The following is a 23,731-nucleotide window of genomic DNA, read 5'->3' on the forward strand; positions in this document are numbered from 1 at the left end:
AAGAATGAGAAGATATTAGGAAATCCTTCTCACGAAAGGGATTCCTAATACGAAAGGAGTATTTTTTAGATGTAGTAATAGGTTTGGGCAGTAAACCTGCAAGTATTGTTAATGTGAGGAGGATATAATTGTACGAAGTAGTTTTTGGACTGACCCCTAATTATTGAAAATTGCTAGACTTTTACTTGATTTGTACAAGCACGTATATTAAAAGAACAATATCAAACTGAATGAAAAAATATTTGCTAACAAAATTAAATAATTTTTGGTCAGTTTATAGTCTAAGCTTCCCCTCGATCTATCACTATCCACGGCATTTTTTTAAGTGAACGTGTCACAGTTAATTACTCCGACAATTCATGTATATGTTGACAGAAAATTCTTCTCAAACGATTATTTAATCATTTCTCTCAAATTTATAATCTATGTTTCTTCAGAAAATTAGGCTTGTCAATATCAAATTACGTGCAAGCATTACATATAACCTGCTGGTCAGTTATAATATAATCAAGAAGCAAATTCCTTGCCTCCTTGGAGTATAAACATATTAGTCAGAAGTTACACAAATAAACTCAATTTTATTTAGAACCAACATGACTCTAATCAGTTGAGCTAAAAAAACCAACCAATATGAATTCATTTGTCACAATTTGGTCATTCACATTCAGATGCCTGTTGTTGCTTATCTTGGTAACACAATCAACTGTGTCTGCATCAGTCGCGAAACCTGGCTGCCCAAGCCAGTGCGGGAACTTGACCATTCCTTACCCCTTTGGCATTGGCTTCTCTTGTTCTATGGCCTTTGAGTACACACTTGTCTGTGATGCTTCCACAAGTCCACCCAAAACATTTATACCCAGACCCATAACTGATACCAACACTGAGGTGCTAGCCATATCAGCTTCCCAAGTTCGCGTTGCAAATAGGGTGACATTGAGTTGCTTCAATCCTTCAGGAAAAGCAGTTCGCAACAAAACAGAATTAATAGCATTTAAGGATGATTTCCCCTACAGTTTCTCATCTACTGCAAACAAGTTTACGGTCATTGGCTGTGATGTGTTGGGGATAATCGTTGGATTGCAGGGCTTGGGTGCTGCCTGTGGAACACTCTGCGCGAAACAACAGGATGTCATTGGAGGGTATTGTTCTGCCATTGGTTGCTGCCAAGCCCTGATTCCCAAGGGATTAACTGCTGTGGGGTTTGCCTTTGCTTATCCTGCGAACCACACCAGTGTCATAGGGTTTAATCCTTGTGTTTATGCCTTCTTAGCCGAAGAGGATAAGTTCGTGTTCCAAGGAGCCTCTGATCTTCTTGACCCAAGTTTTGAAAACAGGACAACAAACAATGTTCCTATTGTTCTTGATTGGTCAATCGGTAATGGAACGTGCAGCCAAGCTAAGCAGAATTTAACGTCTTATGCATGTCAGCATTACACCACATGTCGTGATTCTGATAGTGGTAAAGGTGGATATCGCTGCTATTGCCTCCCTGGTTACGAGGGAAATCCTTATCTCAGTCCTGGCTGTACAGGTTGGTAACTTCTTTTGCTTCCTTCTTAAAGAGTAAATGTTTACGGAGTATTATTGTCTTTCTTGTAAGCCTATTGTTTACATTTAGCTGTAAAATTGAACTCAAGTAACCCCTGTCTGAAGTCTGATCACATTTTTGTAAGCTTAAAAGAACAAAGCCAAGCAAGAGACTCTTATATATAGTTACTTTCAAATTATAAATTACGACATTTCATGATCATTCTTGTACTTGTATGTTCATGATATTCCAATAACACTTCTGTTGCCAGATATTGATGAATGTGCAGATCAGAACAGCAATCAGTGCTCTAAGATCTGCAAGAACACTCCAGGAAGCTACATCTGTTCTTGTCCATCTAAGTATTCCGGTGATGGTTTTAGAAACGGGACAGGTTGCGTTCCAGAACCCTCTCTCCTTGCCATGAAAGCAAGTCTAGGTAATTGTTCATTAATTCTTTCACATTTGTACATAAACATCTAAAATACTCCGTAGCTGTCAAATATCATACAACGGTACTATGCAGAAATATATGCTAATGCCTCGCTTTCATCCAGGTACTAGCATTGGGGTGTTATTTTTGCTCATAGGCATGAGTTGGGCGTGTTTTATGATCCGGAAAAGAAGGCTGATGAAGTTGAGGGAACAATTTTTTAAAAACAACGGTGGTTTGCTGCTGCAGAAACAGTTATCTTCTGAAAAACAAGCAGGCATAGAGTCTGCCAAGGTATGTACAATTAAGGAATTAAAACTAGCTACTAAAAATTTTAGTGAAGATAATATTCTTGGGAAAGGAGGGTATGGAATTGTGTATAAAGGCCTACTCCCAAATAATCAAGTAGTTGCAATTAAGAAGTCGAAAGTAGTAGATCAAAGTCAGATTGAACGAAGTGGTTATTTTAACACGAATCAGCCATAGAAATGTGGTGCAACTCTTGGGTTGTTGCTTAGAGACACAAGTTCCTATGCTAGTGTACGAGTTCATTTCCAATGGTACTTTTAAATGACCATATACAAAGTAAAAGTACATCACCTAGTTGGCTTTCTTGGAGAAACTCTCTAAGGATTGCGGTTGAAGCAGCTGAAGCACTTGCATATTTGCACTCTGCCTCCTCTATGCCTGTCATACATAGAGATGTGAAGTCTACGAATATTTTGCTTGATGACAATTACGCAGCTAAGATATCTGATTTTGGAGCTTCGAGGTTAGTCCCCTTAGACTACACGCAGATATCTACTCTAGTCCAAGGAATGTTAGGATATCTTGATCCTGAATACTTTTTCTCGAGTCAGCTAACAGAAAAGAGTGACGTATACAGTTTTGGGGTAGTTCTTGCTGAGCTCCTTACTAAACAAAAACCAATTCCTTCAGAGAGGGAGAATTTAGCAACCCGTTTTGTTAGGTACATGAGGGAAGACCGTCTTTTTGAGATAATTGTTCCTCAATTGATGATTGAAGCACCTCAAGAGCAACTCATAAGTGTAGCCGAGCTTGTCAGAAAATGCTTAAGCATGAAGGGAGAAGATCGACCTACCATGAAAGATGTCGCAGTTGAACTTGACACATCGAGGAAGCAAATAGTTGATGAGACCGCAAACTTGTTAGCAAATGATGAACAAGGGGACTTGTATCCAGTGCCAGGGCGACGTTTAACAACACCGTACCATGACCACGTTAGTGTGCCAAGCACTTCAACATTAGATAACAGTTCTGGATTATTTCAGAGTATGCAGAAGGAGATAATTGATGAGATGAGCTACCCCCGTTGAGTGCCTTATTAATTGTGACCATAAAGTTGTATTACATAATGCTATGCATAAATCGTTTTTCATTATACTAGTATTTTGTTGTGGAATTATTGCTTTATGATGAACATCTTCTAGTTGGTTTTTTCTGCAATGTAATAAGGTAATGTGAGATACATAATCACCTAACAAAATTTAAAATTAAGTAAAATTTTAATCTTTTTTTTTTTTTTTTTTTTTTTTAATGTAATAAGGTAATTGGTAGAGAATATTCATAGAACATTCTCCTCCTAGGTATAGGATATATTTTGTATGAACCACCCTTCATTTTTAAAAAAAAAATTTCCTCTTGACGTCATCGGCAGCAGCAAAAGCACAGTCTCCCTCCATCTCCTTATTAATTGTCGTAACACTCCAAGCCACCCTTCCAAGAGGAGGTATTTAGTTAGTGGCCATCTTTCCTCTTTGGAGCCATCTTCACGTACAACATGAAGAGAAGAGAGATGTTGGATAATTTTTGCTCCAATTGCCAATGAAACTTTGACCTTTTAATTTATTTTTAATTTTCTAACTAATGCATGCGGTGGGCTTTGTCATTCTCTAAATGCAGCCACTGCTTTGTTTTAGTTTTTGGTGGGATTTATCTCCTTGTGTGGTCAATTTCTTTTCTTAGAGGTAGATGTTCCAAGTGGTTAAGTGGTGGGATTTTTGTATATTCCCGAGCAATTTTATTTGCTTTTATTGAATTGTGATTTCCCGCAACATTAGTGCTCTCTCTTTTGGTAGTCCAATCCTCTTCTTTTCACCGGATCTACAACCTAGCCTAAATTCGCAACCCGTGCGCGGCCCTTCAACTTCTCCTTGCCCAGCATCACTCTTTTCCCTTATGCGTAGATTGTGGCTATTGCTTCTCCTCGTCATCACTGGCACTCTTTGGCTGCTTCTCTTTTGATCATGGGTTACCATAATATCCTTCACCGTCCAATGCAAGATTCAGGTCCAGTCTGAGCATCTAATTTTTCTCCCTCTCCAACTGCGGGGGTGTGGTAGAGAATATTCATAGAGCATTCTCCTCCTAGGTGTATAATATTATCTTTATGATATCTTTACATATCTTATAGTTATCTAATATGATTAGGTTTCTCCTTATAACTCTATAAATATTGATCAATGGAAATCACTCTGATTAAGGAGTTTATATTATCTGAAAGTAATGTCAGATTGTCAGTGATAGCTTGAGCTTATAATCTAATGTTGTTTGCTAGAAGAGGAGCCTAGGTTTTTGTTTAGCTTACAGCCTTACACCTTGCCCAAAATAAATGTTAGGATTTACTTTGTTCTTTCATATAGTTTAATGACTCTTTTTTCCCAAAAGTGTATCCGTGTATATAATCTATCAAAGTTGCTAAGAGATTGGAATTGAGTTTGGAGACTTTGTTAATATGCACACAATATAACCTCACTCTTATAATTTTTACATGCAATGATATTGAAATATTTATGACAAAAGATACATCTTGAAAATCGTATAAAATCAAGTAGATAATCTTTGAAGAATGAAGGAAATACATTTTAAGAAACTTCAAAATAAAAAGGATGGTCGCTCACACCTATCTTACTTCAGTCAAACCGGTGCGACTAATGCAGGGCAAAAGGAATATGTAAAATCTAAAATGTGACTCTAGTCTTGAATAGTTTCATATAGAGTACTCAAGTCAAGAGTCAAGAGACCTCTAGTATGAAAAGAACTAATGGACCAGGCCAGTGGGTTTGGTCCATATGGTCTTGGACATTTACGGGCCCTTCACCACATCAATATCAAGTTGTCTGGAAGATTATCTCATTTGGCTCACTTACTAGGTCCCATCATTTTTATTTTAATGGACCATCAAGTCTATTATGTTTGATTTATCATCAATAATTAATATTGCATCATCAAGATAAAAGGAATGTTATCATGAATCATAATGAATAATGATATAGGATAATGAATATGGAGTCCACATCATTCAATAGTATACTCCCTTAACTTCAGAAACAGTTACAAATTATATTGCATCACTTTTTTAAGTTAAGAAAATCATTTGTTATAGAAATGTTTTACAAATTTATCATAGAGTAGAAGTTTAGGCCTTTATTACAAATTTTGAATTAGTTATGTTTTACAAATTTTTTACAGAGTAGAAACTTAGGCCTTGATTGAAATTAGTTATGTTTAGTTATGCCTTAAAACTAAACATATTGGTCATATAATTTAATTGACGAAACATAGGAAGTAATACTACATACATTCTTATTTTAAAAATAATAAAATTATTTGCTTAATCATACAATATATTTCCCACTAATTTACATAACAAAGACTAAGTAAGAAATTTTTTGTTTAGAAAAGATTCATATAGATACCAATAAATACTCCGTTTTTCTTATAAGTAAACCTGATTACCCGATGAAATGAGAAAACCCGAGTGGCACGTACATCAACAAGCATCCCCACCCTACGCGCCACCCGGTGGCCTGGATGCTCCGGGATGTCCAAGGCTACATCAACATGATTACACGAGCCAAGAGCCATATCGTCAATATGTTGTATTGTTGTGTAAGATGACTAAGGCCCTGTTCTTTTGAGTTTCTGGGCAGAGCAGAGCAGGGGTCAGCAGATCAGATTTCAGCAGAGCAGAGCAGAGCAGAGCAGATTTCGACTTATTATTAACAAGTGCATACCATTGATTTAGGTGAATGAAAACATACATAAATGTGTACCATCTTTAACATATGTTAATAGTAGAAAGATAAAAGACAATAGTTTAACATCTTCAATTTATTACAGCCGCATATCAAAATAGGAACATAATTAGATAAGAGTTTAACATCGTGGTGTATTAACCATCTACTTCCATATGATCTTCATTTTCATCATCTTCATTGGCGCTTTGATCTTCATTGTTATCACCTTCATTGTCGCTTTGATCTTCATTGTTATTAATTCCGTTCAAAAAAGAAATTGTTATTATTATTATTATTAATTATTAATTAATATTTTTATTAAATATTAATTCTTTATATTGTGAATTATTAATTATTATTATTATTAATTATTATTATGAATATTAAATATTAATTATTATTAATATTAATAATTAATAATTATTAATTATTATTATTGTTTTTTTAAACACATTAATTATTATCATCAATACAATATTAATTATTATTATTATTAAATATTAATTATTATTATTGTTATTATTAATTATTATTTGAAAACAAAGCAGAGCAGATTTGATTAGCAGAAGAGCAGCTCTAAAGAACAGAGCCTAAATAAGCCAAGGGTATGCCCCACAATACGGTGATTCCAACTTTATTACCGTTACATATTATAATACCCACACTTTCATAAAAAAACAACAAAACCAAATCCATCTTATTCAGATGAGCAGCACACCTCTCATCTCTCTTCCCATCTCACTCTACTAAAACACTAACCAAACCACTCTTTCTTCCAAAAAAATCCCATAAAAATGGCAGAATACGAAACACAAAATAATCAAGAACCCACAATAATCCCAAAAGAAACCGCAATTCAAACCTTAAACACAATAATCCAACTCCATTTCGAAAAAACCCTTGAAAAAAAACGAGCAGTAGACCACCAAAAGAAGCAACTTTGGAAGCTCTTTCAACATTTCTTCCTCTTCCTTTCCTTAGTATTCGCTTCGCTTTCGCTTAGCACTCGCCTTCAATGCCGCCATTCTTGGATCCCCATTTCACTCCTCTCCTTTTCTCACCTCATCTTCTATGTATCTGTTGCACAAACTCTTAGGTGCATCAATGCTTTCAAGTATCAAAGAAGATGTCATAAGCTTACTCTTGGTCTTGCTACTGATAAGCTTAGGCAGCTTAAGACGATCACTATGATTAATAGTGATGGAGGAAATCACGCGTCGTTTGGTGTAATTAATAATGTTGATGACGAGAGTTGCTTTGTTAATGGGCAGGATTTTGAAATTCATTATCAAGAACCTCCTGAGAGTTATTTTGGTAAGTTTAAGAGAAATTGGGCACTTTATTTTGGGTTTTTAATCTTGGTTTATGGTTTTATGGTTTCTTCCTCTGTTGTTCTTCTCTGTTTCTAGCAAAAAAAAATTACTATTCTTTTGTATTATTGATTCGGATTTTGTTTCTTTATTGGGTAATTAAATTAGTAAAAAATACAGATGAGTACTCGTATTAATTTTACATTCTTTAAAAGCTAATGATTTGTTTAATCATGTTTAGATATCAGTACAGTAGTACACATATGTTAAATGTTACTTGTAAATTTGTAGTAGCGTTAGTTGATACGTACTCTGTACAAGTATAATTTAAACTTGTAATGCGACAACTAGATTCCAATGGTAGATGCAAGTGGAAGTACTATAAAAATGAATTGAAGAAGAGCATGTGAGTAGTTAAGATCAATGGCTGAGGATGTAACGGATAACTACTGTCAATTGTTAATCAATTGCATCTACTTTCTCTCACTTCAACCCTAAATCAAAGGTGCACAAATTTTGAGGACTTTTATTATGGTATTGAAGGATTTCTCAGTCAAAAGACTGAAAATTCAGATTTTCTATTATTGGATATTTTTCACCATTGTATCTTTATTCAAAAGACTGATGTGGTGGTGACTGTGATATAAAGGATATATATGTTGAATTCTGGTCGGTCAATTTTTGGTATGTCAATTATTTACATAGACAAGGTTTGGCAATTGGCACTAGAGATATTTTCATAATTCATCAAAAAAAAAAAATCTTCATGATTGTCCGTTTAGAAATTATAGGTCACATTCGACTTTGGTGGAAAACACTTACGTTATGATAATCAAATGTTAACAAGGTTTGAAGTTAGTATCAACTATCAAATCAAATATAGTAACCTACATTTAAGGAAATTTCAAAGTATTACCCGCTTCAAAACCGATGCAAGGCATCCCATAAGCTAACCGAGTTGCCAGAGCATAGAGATGCAGCATTTGGGGACATTCTCGTTCAGCTTAATAACATCGTAAAAAATAGAGCTTATTATTGACTTACAAAATGTACATCTCCATTTATTCCCCAAAGCAAAGATGTCAAGAAACAAATAATGTACAATGAACTCAAAAATAGAACCACCAGCTCATGCTCCAGAGAGTGCACTGGACAACGATTTATATGCGTTCACGCACAATTTGAATTTTTCTTCAGCTGCGGCCTGCATTTGTTTAGTGGTCACCATTTTAGAGAGCAGCAAAGTCATGTTTGAAATATAGTGAGTTTAATGATCGTTAGCATCCCAGAAAAATGAAGTACTGTACTCTACTATAACTTCAAATAGTGATGGGTAATTTTTCAGTATGTGATGGTACGAGTTCATCTAACAACTTGAGCACATAATACATGTAAAACAAAATTACCGATTCATGGACATTGCTAGTAAAAACAAGGGAATAGAATAAAAAACAAAAACAAAAACTTGTGAATTTTTCAAGAAAACCCCATTTCCTATTTTCACTTCCTTTAGAGAAACACAGCTTCCCATGAACAAAATTACATCGATCAGGTGATTCAATAGAACTAATATTATTTTTTTTCTAGCCACTTCTGAGAAATTTAAGATGACAGATTTGGTCATATATTTAACTGGGTGACTAATTTCTTTGATGGGCGGCTAATTAGGTGACGCTAACTGTGCATTCGATGTTGGGTGAAGAATAAAATTTTGGATGCTAACCTGTGAAGGACCTTGATGTTTATCAGGGTGCCACTTCAGTGCCGACGAGTGAAAACTGCAAGGGTAGAAATGTTTTTTAGAGAGAAATTAAATAACATCCATGATTCACTGTTCAGCACCAACTTTGAGTTGATAATCCAGTCATTAGAACTTACGCAGTTTTCACATCTTTTAACTTCAGAGGACCATTTTGCGGCAGACCAAGTACGGCTCTATCTGAGCGTGATCCGACATTAAAAGCTTCGTCTTCTAAATTAGATTCATTTGCTGTTTTCCATTCTTTCTGATGATCCCTTGTATTGTAATATGATTCTCTCCAGTCAAAACCAGGAGGAGTTGATCTATGAGAAGTTCCTGCCCATGACCATGAATACCATCTATTTCCAAAAGAAGCTTGAAAGATATGTTCAGGATGATCATCATCATCTTCAGACGTAAATCCTTTTCGAAACTTACCTGAGTGAAGCATCAACTATATCAGAAGATTTTGATGAAGTGATGAAGATCTTTATAAAAGAACTCAAAGAGCATAATATAACAGGTGTGCATAAAAGGAGAAATTACAAAGTACTCCAGGAAAAAAAAAAAAAAAATGCAAGAAATATCTACAGTAATCCGACAGCAATTTGTTGTGCAGAAATGGCAGATTAGGGGGAAAAAATGAAGCAGCATAAACTCACGTCTCATTCTATGGTTGCGAATCTTTTGAGCACGAGATTCTGACTTTGATCGTCCTTTATTTGTAGAGTTTTTTGGTTTTTCATCAGTGTCCGCATCCCATTTATTTGCTCCATATGCTTTTTGTTCATCTTTCTGAAACATACAATTGCCAAACAAGTGTTACTAAACCTGACAAAGCTTATCTGTTGCATCAAAGTACAAATAAGTTCTTTACAGAATAGGCAATGTAGGATATATGTTCCTCCTATAATGCCTTGGTTCAAAAATAAATCATACGCATTATAGTTATGTTGTTTACTTATGTTTGGATAGAGAGAAATGGAGGGAAAGGAAGAGAAGAGAAATAGAGGGATGCACCATCCTATGTTTAAATATCTAATGCAAGGAGGGGAGAGTAGGGAATTGGAAGGATCCATTTTCCTTTACCCTTATAATAAACCAAATCCCTCCATTGTTGGAGAGAATTGGAAGGAAAATGAAAGGTCACCTTCTCCCTCCCCTCACCTACCTTTACCTTCCCTCTTTTTCATTCCCCTTCACTATTGTTAATTTGTTATCCAAACGTAGTGTTAAGTATGATAAAGAGTTTACTCGATCCTTAATTCCTTATTGCTGATATATGATGAAGGTAGTCAAATCACCATCCCACAGAATTGGCATTTTGAGGAGTACCTACTTACATACAGTGGAGACTAGACAATGAGTTCACATGCAATACAGTTGGCAAGAAAGCGGAGACATCAAAACTCACAAGAAACCATGCTTATAAGCCTTATAGTATGCATATGAACCAATCAAATAATTGATAATCCACCCAAATATCTACTGCATAAGAGCAAACATATAACCAATCTCTAACAGTTTGAATGAATATGGAGGTTATAAGAAACCATAGCTTCAACAAACCGTCTCCACCAGACTTAAGACATATAGAAAAATTTGTCCCTGAAGGGCAACTAAGCCAGTATGAACTGTAAATGAAATAGATATGATAGTGCAATACCCGAGAAGAAGTTCCTGACTCCCCATATTCAGATAAGAGACCCCAAAGTGCCTTCTTTGCATCAGCTCGCTTTTGGCGTGTCACATATCGGGCATAATTCTGGAATTTTGGTTCTATCATATGAGATCATGAGCAATAAAAGAGGAACTGAAGACAACATAAAAGGGAAAAAACAAAAAAGAGAGGTAAGTACTTTAGATGGTTGTTAGCCTGCGTTGAAGTCCTGGCATGGAACAAGGAGAAGAAACACTAGTCACACACCTTTTCAAGACTTTTAAAGCCATATAAACAAATAGGGTGAGGATAGTAAAGCATTAAAACAAAAAAGATGAGAATAGTTCCATCTTTAAGTTTAGAGTTAAGTTACCCTAAGGCCTAAGTACATGATCATTAAACAGCAAGCATAAAGAACATATCACGCAAATAAAAAAAAAAAAGTCGGATGAATTATTCAGTATATGTTGTTTCTATAGTGAATTAAACGATAATCCAATCACCTAATCCCCAAACAATCACAGAAAGCATGATATGCAAGATCAAGCAAAGAAAACCCAACCACTAGGATAGATACGGTTCAAAGAAAAACTCTATAAAAAGTCCTTACTAAAAACTCAGTGCTCTAAAGTGAAGAGGGGGACTTGATAGGCGTGATAGCAGAACAATGACCATCTTCCAGCATAGAAACATTATTCGAAACAAACTTAATAATATACATTGAAAGTTTGAAACCTCTTATGCTCATAAACCTGCCCTCAATTTATCTCTTGCTTTAAGTGTGCTTAAAACCAAATATATGTTGCCACTTGCTTTCAACAAGGAAAAGGAATAGCACAAGTAGTAGCTAAACTTAAACAGGCTCTCAAACAAATCCATGCTGCCATTAAACTTCGATGAGGGAGCATAGAGCTAAAATTCAAACTCAGATCATTACCGCCTTTCAAGAAAAGCATACCTTCTCTACAGACTTCAACTCTCCTGAATATCCAACATTCGAAACTCTAAGCAGGATTCTGAGACGAAACAGATAGTTACTTAGTCAGCTATACAAATTGACTTGTCCAAATTTTGAATCAACTCAGCACAACTCAAGTCGTTAACAAATTGAGTCAAACTAGTCAATGCATCTTGAATAGCTAAAATATTATAACCAACCAGCAGTGATAAATAACTTCAATGACTATGCAGACCTTAGTAGTGATATTGATCCTTAAGATGCCCTAAAGTAGGAAGACAGTAGTGGTGCTGCTAAGAGCCTCCAATAAGTTTAGCAAAGAGCCAATGCTGCAAGCTCAGAATAGAAACCTCGGAGAGTATCCTACACCAGGCCTGGACATATTACTACTTCTTCTACTGAATAAATTTAGAATGAAAAACTGAACAAAGAAAAAGAGGTGAGGAATTCTTAAGAAAGCAAACCTATTCCCTATAAGATTGGACTAATAGACATGATTTATCATTACCCTTACTTATATGCTTCAAAACAAATAAGAAACAAGAATTCGAATAGAAAGCTTATGTATAGGTATAGTACCACAACACGAAATGCTGCAAGACTAACAAACGAGGGATAATCCCAGTAGATCCCAACTCTTTCCAAGGCTTCAATGGTTCCATGAGCTAAATGTTCCCTTCAATTTTGCTAATAGCTACAAAAAGGATTATGTAGGATAGAAGAAACCATGGATTATGTTGAACAGTCAACACTTCTATTAGATGTCCTTGGCTTCAGTGTAAGTCCCCAAAAATCAAAGAAACAAGAATTTACGGTGCAATCATGATGGACGTAGGCTTTAGGCTTATTGCCACATTTCCCATACTACGTAAATATTGGTTGTCTTCTGTTCTTGTTAATCAACTATCATATTCTATTTCTATGAATCCAACCCCTGACTTGAACTCTCAATCTTGACACAACCGGCATCAAGAGCCAACCGATGCAATGCTGCAATTACCCATCTACTCGTCCATACACCAAAAAGGCAAAACCACTCCAATCAACCTAAAGCAGTGTCCATTAAAAAAATACCTCACTTCCTAGCAATGTAAAGACGAATAGACAAGAACTTGTGACCTAGTGTTAGGATCCAACCTCTTTCATCATGTATTTTGCTTTCTTATGTCTTTACTTAGTTTATGTTAGACTTTCAATGTATTTGTGTAAGTAGTTTAGGCGCTAGAGGAGATTATTGTGTTACTGTCATTTCAGTGTTCACTAGTATTTCTCCATGTAAACAATATAAAGCTCTATATGGAGCGATGCTTGAATGAATGAAAAAGCTCCTATTCGGGTTGCCTTGCTTTAAGACTTGTGTGTTGATTTAAGCCTTTATAGATATTGTGCTTGCCTTGTTTTAAAGCTCCCCACCGAACCAAGAGACTCTCAAAGACGCCTACATCCTTGTCGGTTCCGCTTGTGCCCGCTTCGAAGTATCGGCCGTCACAAGCCCCGACCCTGCACTCGTTACTAACGATTGCCTCATTTAGATACCTTTGGTCCGTGTTGCTGTGTGCCCACGAACCTCTCTCACTCTAGGCTTGCGTTCTTGTTTCTAAAAGATAAGAGCGCGCCGCACGATCCGGTGTCAAACCACTCGGACCGTGACAGTTGGTATCAGAGCCAACGCTGCATCGTTGCCTAAACTCGTGTTCAAGTAGCACGCCAGTGATGGAAGATAATCTTGAATACACCTTCGAATAACGGCTGGCCTGGCTGAGGGCAAGTCCGAACAATGGGCCTTCCTAGAGGAAAGGGTGCCCAAGCTCGAAGATATTGTGATCAAGCAGGATAATGAAATCAGCAATTTACGTTCCACAGTAGATGGACTGTTGGAGCAACTGAATTGTTGTCCAGGCACTAGCTGATGAGGCACTCGACAAGTGTGCCACTATGCATGCTCATCAAGGCTTTGGGGGCAGTGGGGGTGCAAAGATAAAGCCGCCCAAGCCCCAAACCTTTGATGGGGCAAGAGATTCGAAGCAAGTCGACAACTTCATCTTTGACATGGAACAATACTTCCGGATTTGTCAAATAGAGGATCCTTTCAAGGTGGATACTGCCACCATGTATTTAGTGGAGGACGCAAAGTTGTGGTGGCGCACCAAATATGCCGACATTCAAGCAAAACGAATCACGCTTGATAGTTGGGAGGATCTCAAGAAGGAGATCAAGAACCAGATAACACCGAGTTCGTGGCTCGCACAAAGTTAACCACCCTACACCACAAGACTTCCATTCGAGAATATGTGAAGGAATATTGTGCGTGCATGTTAGAGATCTAAGATATGTCAGAGAAGGATCGGTTGTTCAACTTTGTGCGAGGTTTGAAGGATTGGGCGCAACGTGAGATTTGGCGCCAAAAGATAGACACTCTAGCTGGTGCTATAGCAGCAGCTGAGAAGTTAATGGATTACTCACCCGATAAGGGCCCTAATCAGAAGAAGGGGAACAATGGACAAGCAACAAGCACTCCTAGAAGCCAACACCCCGCCTCCCAAGTTAGCTCAAACAATGTTGGGAGTAGGTACAACAAGACTGTGGGGGACGACTCTAGAAGGAGTGGAGCTTCCTCTTCATCAAGTAAGGGAAGCACATCAACCTTCTCAACGGGGAACAGACCCCTAACATGCATCCTCTGTCGGGGCCATCACAAGTGGTTAGAATGCCGTCATAAGGGAGAAATCGATAGTCTCCAAAAGAAGTTATCGGCGATGACGGTGGAGTCAAAACAGACCGAAGAAGCATGCGAGGTAGAGCCCGATGAGGAAGAGCCCTCAATGGGTGCGGTGCACATGTTGTACGCCATGGGAAAGGAAGAGCCCGAGGAGAGGTCCAAAAACACTGAGTTGATGTATATAGAAGTGTTGGTGAATGGGAGGAGGGGCAATGCGATGATTGACACCGGGGCCACCCATAACTTCATATCCCAAGGAGAAGCTCGAAGATTGGGGCTGAAGCCGATTCAAGAAGGGGGTAGTATGAAAGCTGTTAACTCAGCCGCCAAGCCAGTTCATGGGGTTGCAAGGAACATCCCAACAAAGCTGGGGGACTGGAGCGGAAACCTGGATTTCACTGTAGCCACCATGGATGACTTTAACCTTGTACTCGGTATGGACTTCCTACGTGCAAGTAAAGTTGTCCCGATGCCCCACCTGGGGTCAGTATTAGTAGCTGGACAACAGCCTTGCCTCCTCAAGACTTGCAAGATGAGAAAAGGGTCTAAAGGCCCCCTCCTTTCAGCAATGCAACTAAAAAAGGGGTTGAAAAGGAACGAACCCACATTCCTTGCTACTCTATCAGTGAAAGAAGATGAAACCCCTCATGAAATCCCCGCAGCTTTAGATAAGCTTCTCACAGAATTTGAGGACCTCCTCCCCAAGGAGCTCCCAAAGGTGCTTCCTCCTAGGAGGGCTGTGGATCACGAGATTGAACTTGTTCCTGGTTCGAGGCCCCCTGCTCGAAGCCCTTACCGTATGGCCCCTCCCGAGCTAGCGGAACTTAGAAAGCAACTGGAAGACTTACTAGAGTCAGGATTCATCCGCCCCTCGAAAGCTCCTTATGGAGCTCCCGTGCTCTTCCAGAAGAAACAAGATAGGAGCCTCCGATTGTGCATAGACTACCGAGCCCTCAACAAGGTCACAGTGCGGAATCATTACCCCATTCCGTTGGTGGCGGACTTGTTCGATCAACTAGGGGATGCAGTGTTCTTCACGAAGTTGGATCTGAAATCTGGCTACCACCAGGTTCGCATTGCTCAAGGAGATGAACCGAAGACCGCATGTGTGACGAGATATGGAGCATTTGAGTGGCTAGTTATGCCGTTTGGGTTGACCAATGCCCCCGCAACCTTCTGCACCTTGATGAATCAGGTGTTCCACGAATTTCTCGACAAATTTGTAGTGGTGTACCTGGATGACATTGTAATTTATAGCAAGACCTTTGAAGAACACCTCGACCACTTGAGAAAGGTGTTTGAGAAGCTGCGAAAACATCATCTGTTCGTCAAGCGAGAAAAATGTGCTTTCGCCCAAGAAGAAGTTGGGTTCTTGGGACACTTTGTAGGTAAAGGCCGCATAAGGATGGATCCAAAGAAGATACAAGCAATTCAGGATTGGAAAGATCCAAGGAACACTTCCGAGCTTCGGTCCTTTCTAGGCTTGGCAAATTATTACCGTAGATTTATCAAGGGATACTCCGAGTTAGCCAGTCCCCTCACCGACCTCTTGCAGAAGGATCGTCGTTGGGAATGGTCAGAGAAACAGCAAAAAGCTTTTCAGAAATTGAAAGATTCAGTAGTGAGAGAGTCAGTCCTCGCTCTCCCTAACCCCAACAAACCCTTTGAAGTAGAGACAGACGCTTTCGATTTTGCCTTGGGAGGAGTATTACTCCAAGATGGCCATCCCATCGCATTCGAGAGTCGGAAGTTGAATAGTGCGGAAAGGAAGTACGCAGCACAAGAGAAGGAACTCCTAGCTATTGTGCACTGCCTTAGGGGCTGGAGACATTACTTGTTGGGCTCGAAGTTCATCGTCCGCACCGACAATACTGCTGCAACCCACTTTCTCTCTCAGCCTAAGTTGACGGGAAGACAGGCTCGATGGCAAGAATCCTTAGCTGAGTTCGATGTAGAGTTTGCATACAGAACAGGGGCTAGCAACAAGGTAGCAGATGCGAGCAGACCTGGCACCCCTACAAAGATTAGCCCCTTTAACTTCAAGCAACGTCGCTACCTCTGTGCGTGATCAAGTCAAAGCTTACTTAGGAGATGATCCGATGACAGGAACCATCAAGAAACTGATTGAAGAAGGGAAAACTAGACGTTTCTGGATGGAAGACGGACTCGTCTACACAAAAGGAAAGAAACTCTTCATCCCTAGAGCAGGTGGTTTGAGAAAGATGCTCTTGAGGGAATGCCACGACACGCTATGGGCAGGTCATCCGGGTTGGCAAAGGACACTCAGCTTACTGAGCACAGGATACTATTGGCCGGGGATGAAAGAGGACGTGATGAACTACACAAGAACTTGTCTGGTGTGTCAACAAGACAAGGTTGACCGACAGAAATCCGGAGGGCTCCTTGAACCGTTATCAATCCCTACTCGCCCTTGGGAGAGTGTATCCATGGACTTCATCAGTGGCCTCCCAAAGGTGGACCAGCTCTCCGCAATAATGGTGGTTGTAGATAGATTCTCAAAATATGCTACCTTCGTTCCAATGCAAAAGGCATGTGGTGCTGAAGAAACTGCCTCATTATTTTTCAAGCACGTTGTGAAGTATTGGGGACTCCCCAAGAGTATAGTGAGCGACGGAGACACGAGATTCACAAGCATATTCTGGTCAGAGTTGTTTCGGATGATGGGGTCAGAACTCAATATGTCATCAAGTCATCATCCACAATCAGATGGGCAGACGGAGAGATTCAATGGGTTACTTGAAGAATATTTGCGCCACTTCGTCAGTGCCAATCAGAAGGATTGGGCGAGACTCCTCGATGTAGCTCAACTTTGTTTCAACGCCCAAAAGAGCTCCTCATCAAACAAGAGCCCTTTCGAGCTGACCATGGGCCAACAACCTCTCTTGCCTCACACAGTAGCAGACACCGAGGCCGGACGAAGTACTCAAGCTCGAGAATTCAAAAGGGAGTGGGAGCAAAACACAGAGATTGCTCGGGCCTACTTGGAGCGAGCAGCTAGGAGAATGAAGAAGTGGGCTGATCAAAACAGAAGACCGTTGGAGTTTGATGTTGGAGATATGGTGATGGTGAAAGTGTTACCCGAACAACTGAAGTTCTTGAGAGGAAGAGATCGAAGATTGATCAGAAAATACGAAGGCCCCATCCGCATCATAAAACGGATAGGGAAGAATGCGTACAAGGTCGAACCTCCAGCATGGATGAAGATACACCCAGTCTTCCACGTCAGCCGCCTCAAGTCCTACCACCCAGATCAAGAAGACTCAAGCCGCAACATCAGCAACCGAGCCAGCACAGGAGCAGACAGCGCAGCACCTCTTCAGCAGAGACCTAGGGATCAAGAACTTTAGTCTCCTTAGTCATATTTTGTACGTCGACGAGGACGTCGACAGCTTAAGTGGGGGAGGATGTTAGGATCCAACCTCTTTCATCATGCATTTTGCTTTCTTATGTCTTTACTTAGTTTATGTTAGACTTTCAATGTATTCGTGTAAGTAGTTTAGGCGCTAGAGGAGATTATTGTGTTACTGTCATTTCAGTGTTCACTAGTATTTCTCCATGTAAACAATATAAAGCTCTATATGGAGCGATGCTTGAATGAATGAAAAAGCTTCTATTCGGGTTGCCTTGCTTTAAGACTTGTGTGTTGATTTAAGCCTTTATAGATATTGTGCTTGCCTTGTTTTAAAGCTCCCCACCGAACCAAGAGACTCTCAAAGACGCCTACATCCTTGTCGGTTCCGCTTGTGCCCGCTTCGAAGTATCGGCCGTCACAAGCCCCGACCCTGCACTCGTTACTAACGATTGCCTCATTGAGATACCTTTGGTCCGTGTTGCTGTGTGCCCACGAACCTCTCTCACTCTAGGCTTGCGTTCTTGTTTCTAAAAGATAAGAGCGCGCCGCACGATCCGTTGTCAAACCACTCGGACCGTGACACCTAGTCACCAACTATACTTCCTCCGTTCTAGTAATATTGCAACAATTGGACTTTTGCACTATTCATCATGCTTGTTTGACCACAAATTATGATTTATACGTAAAGTAAAATATAGTCATGTGAGGTCTTGTTAAATTCGTCTCGTAAAATACTTTAACAATATCAACTTTTTATAATTTTTACTCTTTTATAATTATAAATATTTAACATATAAAATGTGTTTTGTGGAACAGAGGAAGTATAACGTAGAAACTTCGACGAAGCAAGCGAACAACGTGTTCTGTACCGGAATACCAATCACTGGTACATGTTGGTTGCGAGGAAAATTTTTCAAAATTGTCAGTCTTTTTTCATGTCTGTATCATATCATTATCCAATTCCATAAAATAGCTAGTAACAGTTACTCATTACCTAAGATTTGAGTAATTTACGGTTTCAACCCATATATAGATCACCACTTCTAAAAATTACCAGTAAATACCACTCATCAAGCTAACAATAATTCATTAGTTCAAATCTTAATTTCCAGTTACCCACATACTAAAGATAACATCTTTCTCCTTCCAATTCACACAATTTCTAATTAATTGCATCACTGTCAAAATTAAATTAAATCCACATTCATCTCCACAATATTATCCATACAATATGAATCCATAAAACTTTACTAAATAAAATAGAATTAATTATCTAAGAAATAAGGAGGGTAACTTACAGAATTCCATTTGTTCTTCCATTTTTCATTGAAAATTGGTGTTGAATGGAAAGAAGCAAATTGGGTTGATGAAAAGTTAAGCAAATTCCGCAAAGTTAATAAGCTGCGGCATCTGGGCAGCGCCTGCATTGGTGAAAATTCTGTTCTTTTTCAATGGAGTATCAATTAATTAAAGAATCGATGAAAAAAATTGAGATTTTTTTCTGCAATCCTGCTTGGATAAATCAATATTCAGACTTCAGAGTATGAAATTGGGAAATTTTTTTTGCTTAGGCCATCTTTAGGTCTTTGGGAGTTTAGTTGCCTTGATTCAGGCTTTCGTTGCCTTGATTCAGGCTTTCGTGTTGCGCAGTTTTTTTGGTTTGGGTTAGCCCAATTGGGTCGTCTTCTGTTAAGCTTTGTGTCAAATTCACTTGCCTTGGGGATTTACTAGGCCCAGATCACAGCTCAATTCACCAGATATAGCTCGTTACGGTTCAAGTTAACGCCGTAACTTTTTCTAAAATAAAACTAAAGAAATATTTTTAAAAAATTCTGGCACGATTCCCAACGCGTTGTATTTAATACAATACCAATATTCATCACCTTCATCTTCTTCATCCTCGATCACCCACCCTCCAACGACATGTCTCCAAGATTCATAATCCTAAGTAAAAAGGGAGAAACTAAGGGCAAGGTCAACCCCAAAGGGTAGGGGTGACATTTTCCTCCATTAAAGCTTTCTCCCTGAGCTTGAATTTCTGTATTGAAGTTTTTGAAATTCCCAGTGAAACTATCGAATCCAATTTTCTCCATTAACAGCTTTCCTCAATCTCAACGGTGTTAACTTTTGAAATTACAAATTTATCCGTACTTAAATACGTGAATAAACAATTGTACCCTTAGATAAACGCTTCAAGTTAATTTATCATGAAGATAAACTCGTATTTTCTCAAGTTTTACACCAGGTGTATTGTCTTGCCACTTAGATATGTCACATCTCACATGTCATGCTTTCTTTTGCAAACAAGTAATCAAAATGTAGTGAATGAAATGAATCAAACATATACTAGATATGTAATAACTTGAGAAATTGCCCGTCTTAAATAATAGCGATCTATTAAATGTGTAAGAGTGTGAGACTCCATAAAAAAAGAATAATGATACCATTTTATTGAAAAGCATAACATTACACGTCATGATACGATCACACAGGATTTGAATTATGCTTGTATAGTTGTAGTGTGACACGAACCGTAACGAGCTATATCTAGTGAGTTGAGCTGTGATCCGGGCCTAGTAAATCCCAAGGCAAGTGAACTTGGCACGAGGCTTAACGCAAGATGACCCAATTGGGCTAACCCAAAACCAAAAAAAAAAAAAAAAAAAAAAAAAAAAAAAAAAAAAAAAAAAAAAACCTGCGCAACACAAAAGCCTGAATCAAGGCAACCAAACTCCCAAAGACCTAAAGATAACCTAAGCAAAAAAATTCTCAATTTCATACTCTGAACATTGATTTATCCAAGCAAGATTGCAGGAAAAAAAAAAGTCACAATTTTTTTCATCAATTCTTTAATTAATTGATACTCCATTGAAAAAGAACATAATTTTCACCAATGCAGGCGCTATTGGGGGAGGAAGAAGATGGGTGGAGGATATGAAGGTGATGAATCTTAGAGTTAACGTCGTCTATAGTTAAATTTAAAGCTGATAAAATAAAACTAAAGAAGATTATTTTTTAAAAAAATTTGGCACGATTCCCAATGCGTTATATTTACTATAATGCCATTAGATAAACGACCCATGTTTATCATGAAGAGAAAATGGGGCGTCCTCGTAAAACTTAAAGTTGTATGTTCGAATCTAGTATAAATTTATAAACCACACTTGAAATTCTTGAATGTTAGTAGATGACAAGGAATGAGAAACAAAAGAAATTAATAACATTACTTCCTTTAGTTTTCAATGAGATAGCTCCCGTCAAAAAAAAAAAATGGATAGCTTCTTTTTTCTAGGTAAGGAGAAGGCATTTCATACATCAAACTAAAACCTCTCACTAGTCAATCTGGTTTTACTTAATTTTAAATGGCTTGGCTATTTATTTGGAAGAAAAATGGAACTTGGGATCTCCATATTTGCTTTTTAGGAAGGGATTAAAATGATCGGAAGATTTGATTAGGATTGGAAATTCATGTCTATTATCATGTTTATTACACTTGGTACACAAAGAGGATAAAAATAAGGTCAGGCGAGAAGTGGGATAAGGAGTAAAATTGACTACAGTAGAAAAGGAGAAAAGGTTTGTTGCTGACAATATTTTTATAATCTTGTTACTCCGTATTTATTTATAATTTACTCTTACCACGTACCAAATAAGGCCGTGTAAAAAAAAAAAAAAAAAAAATACGAAGTAATAAATTATCAAATTACCAATCACCAATTTCCACTTTTTATCAACTTCCAAACGACCAAAATTATGTAACAGGAAATTACAAGTATATATACTACATACGTATATATAAACTAGAATAATCCATAATACTTTGTACTTGATGGTTGACGATGAGGTTTGATTCCATGTCCAATTAACATCATAATGAAGAAACTAACCAATGTACCACTCCTAATAAAATACAGACAATTTTGCATAGTAGGCCAAATAATTAAAAATCAAAAACAAATCCTAAGCTATCACATTCATTATGTCCATTTCTAACCAGCTGATAATCTGTTACAAGGACTTAGCTTACAACAGATACAGATATTACAAATTTAATACTAGTATATCATTATCCTTAGTTTATAATAGTCTTGATAGATTCTTACAAATACCAAATATTGAAAAGAAATCAAATCCATTGAATTTATAATATTATTGCCAAGTGTTACAATAGCTCAAAAAGAATATCCAAACAAATTAATACGAATTAGTACTTTATTAGTTTGGCATCCCTCCACAACTCTATCATGTCAAAAATCATACACAATTTTAATAATTACGAAAATATAATTTAAATAATTGTACTTTTTTTTTTCAGAAAATAATAGAGGGAGTACATTACTCAAAGGACTTGCCCCCACGATGATAAAGAAATGGTGATGCATCACCTAAATTACCAAACTTTTTATTTTGGAATTAGTGGGGCCAAATTAATTGAATTAATATATTTTGTAAAAATGAACATGAATATAATTGGCTACCCAATAACATCATGAGTTCTTGGATTAAATACATGTCACAATATCATATGGAAGAATATAATGTATTATGTTGGTGCTTCTACTATTAATATTCTAATTACACCTAATTGGAATTGTTAGCCAATAACTAGATCATGGAAGTTGTGATGTTTTTGGAATGGAGCACATAGTTTTGTTTTCTAACACAAATCCTTGAACATAAAGGAATAGGAAAACATTCTGTTACTACATAAAAATGATGTTGAAGATTAGTTTTGTTTTGGAGCAAATAATGGGAATCATGATTGGCATTTCAATTGTGATATATAATAGGGTGATTAAGTTAGACAGTCATGACAGTCACTTACACAAAGATTAAAACTAACATTCTTAAGGGGTGTTTTTGAAAAATTACATAATTTTGATGTCTACTTAGGTGAGGTTTTAAGATTTAGAGATTAATAGTGTTAAGTTTAGTATTTTATACTGCGTTTTTCTGGTTGGAGATTGTTATGAGTATATGATGAAATTCTAATTAGATTATTTCAACAACATGATGAAATCATTAGGGCTGAGTTACAATAATAACACAAGTGGTAGATAAAATGTAATATATTAGGTCCTTTTTACATCCTCTCTCTTGCTCTTTTTGCAATAAATACTTCTCTAAAATACTTGTGATCGATTAGTCACACAATTTTAAAGGAAATTTTTTGATTAGTCATTGCAACAATTCTAAGGGTTAAGTTTAAGCCCGTTTTAATAACCTTAAAATGAATAGGTGAAAGAGAAATAGAAAAATAAATAAATTAAAGAGTTGATGTCAATCAATAATAAATGAGGATTTGGATTTATGATGAACAATCAAGAAGAAAAAAAATGAAAAGAGTTATAGTCAATCAAGGACAAATTGAAGGAGCTTTTGTCAATCAAGGATGACACCTTCTCATTGCACGTGTAAACTTGACTAACATTAGAGGCACCCAAGATAAGCGAGAGATTATACACATAGACTTAGTCTATGTGTATCCCCACATAGACATCCAATATTATTTTGACAACTCATCCTTCATCAAAAACATAAGAGAGGAAGTTAAGAGCGGTAAAATTTTAATAAAGTCCGCCATTATTGTAGAAAAAAGAGGGATATTCCCTTGAAAATGACAATAGTATTTACATTTCATCCAGAATAAGGACTTGTTTAGTTTACATTGTTTTTGCTTATTTAATCTGTCCTGAACTTATCTGGTTTAATCTGGTTGTTTGATTTAACCAAACTTTGACCTTATGTCTACAATAATCTATAAACACAACTAAAAATGATGGTTTTTACAACCGTCTCAACCGGTCGCTGAAAATAGCAAAAACGGTCGTTGAAAATAATTGCGACCGTTAACGGTCGTAATAGTGTGGTCGTTATTCACTTGGTCGCAAAAAGAAATTATTACGACTGGTTGATGGTCGCAATAAATTTGCGACCGTTTTATTTATTTTCAACGTCTGGTACTAAAA

General features: G+C 37.5%; 2 protein-coding genes and 1 pseudogene across 3 annotated transcripts; 2 read left to right on the forward strand and 1 right to left on the reverse strand.

Annotated features, from left to right (window-relative positions):
• The first annotated feature begins 605 nt into the window (after positions 1-605).
• LOC110695202 lies at positions 606-4,310 on the forward strand (annotated as a pseudogene).
• A 2,267-nt stretch (positions 4,311-6,577) lies between these two features.
• Positions 6,578-7,508, forward strand: LOC110695203. The gene has a single exon (XM_021872425.1). The coding sequence runs from the start codon at positions 6,796-6,798 to the stop codon at positions 7,408-7,410; it is 615 nt and encodes a 204-aa protein (XP_021728117.1). The 5' UTR covers positions 6,578-6,795; the 3' UTR covers positions 7,411-7,508.
• A 626-nt stretch (positions 7,509-8,134) lies between these two features.
• Positions 8,135-19,844, reverse strand: LOC110695204. 2 transcript variants are annotated; one of them, XM_021872427.1, is made up of 8 exons: positions 19,061-19,844; positions 11,671-11,728; positions 10,912-10,941; positions 10,719-10,817; positions 9,715-9,847; positions 9,190-9,490; positions 9,035-9,089; positions 8,135-8,515 (listed from the first exon to the last, which is right to left on the reverse strand). In XM_021872427.1, exons 5-8 carry the CDS (start codon positions 9,719-9,721, stop codon positions 8,441-8,443), a joined length of 438 nt encoding a protein of 145 aa, XP_021728119.1. In that variant the 5' UTR covers positions 9,722-9,847; positions 10,719-10,817; positions 10,912-10,941; positions 11,671-11,728; positions 19,061-19,844; the 3' UTR covers positions 8,135-8,440. The 2 variants fall into 2 exon arrangements, with proteins under 2 accessions (XP_021728119.1, XP_021728118.1); XM_021872426.1 differs by lacking the exon at positions 11,671-11,728.
• Positions 19,845-23,731: the final 3,887 nt, after the last annotated feature.

The sequence above is a fragment of the Chenopodium quinoa genome, unplaced genomic scaffold, assembly GCF_001683475.1.
Source record: "Chenopodium quinoa cultivar QQ74 unplaced genomic scaffold, ASM168347v1, whole genome shotgun sequence".
NCBI lineage: Eukaryota > Viridiplantae > Streptophyta > Magnoliopsida > Caryophyllales > Amaranthaceae > Chenopodium > Chenopodium quinoa.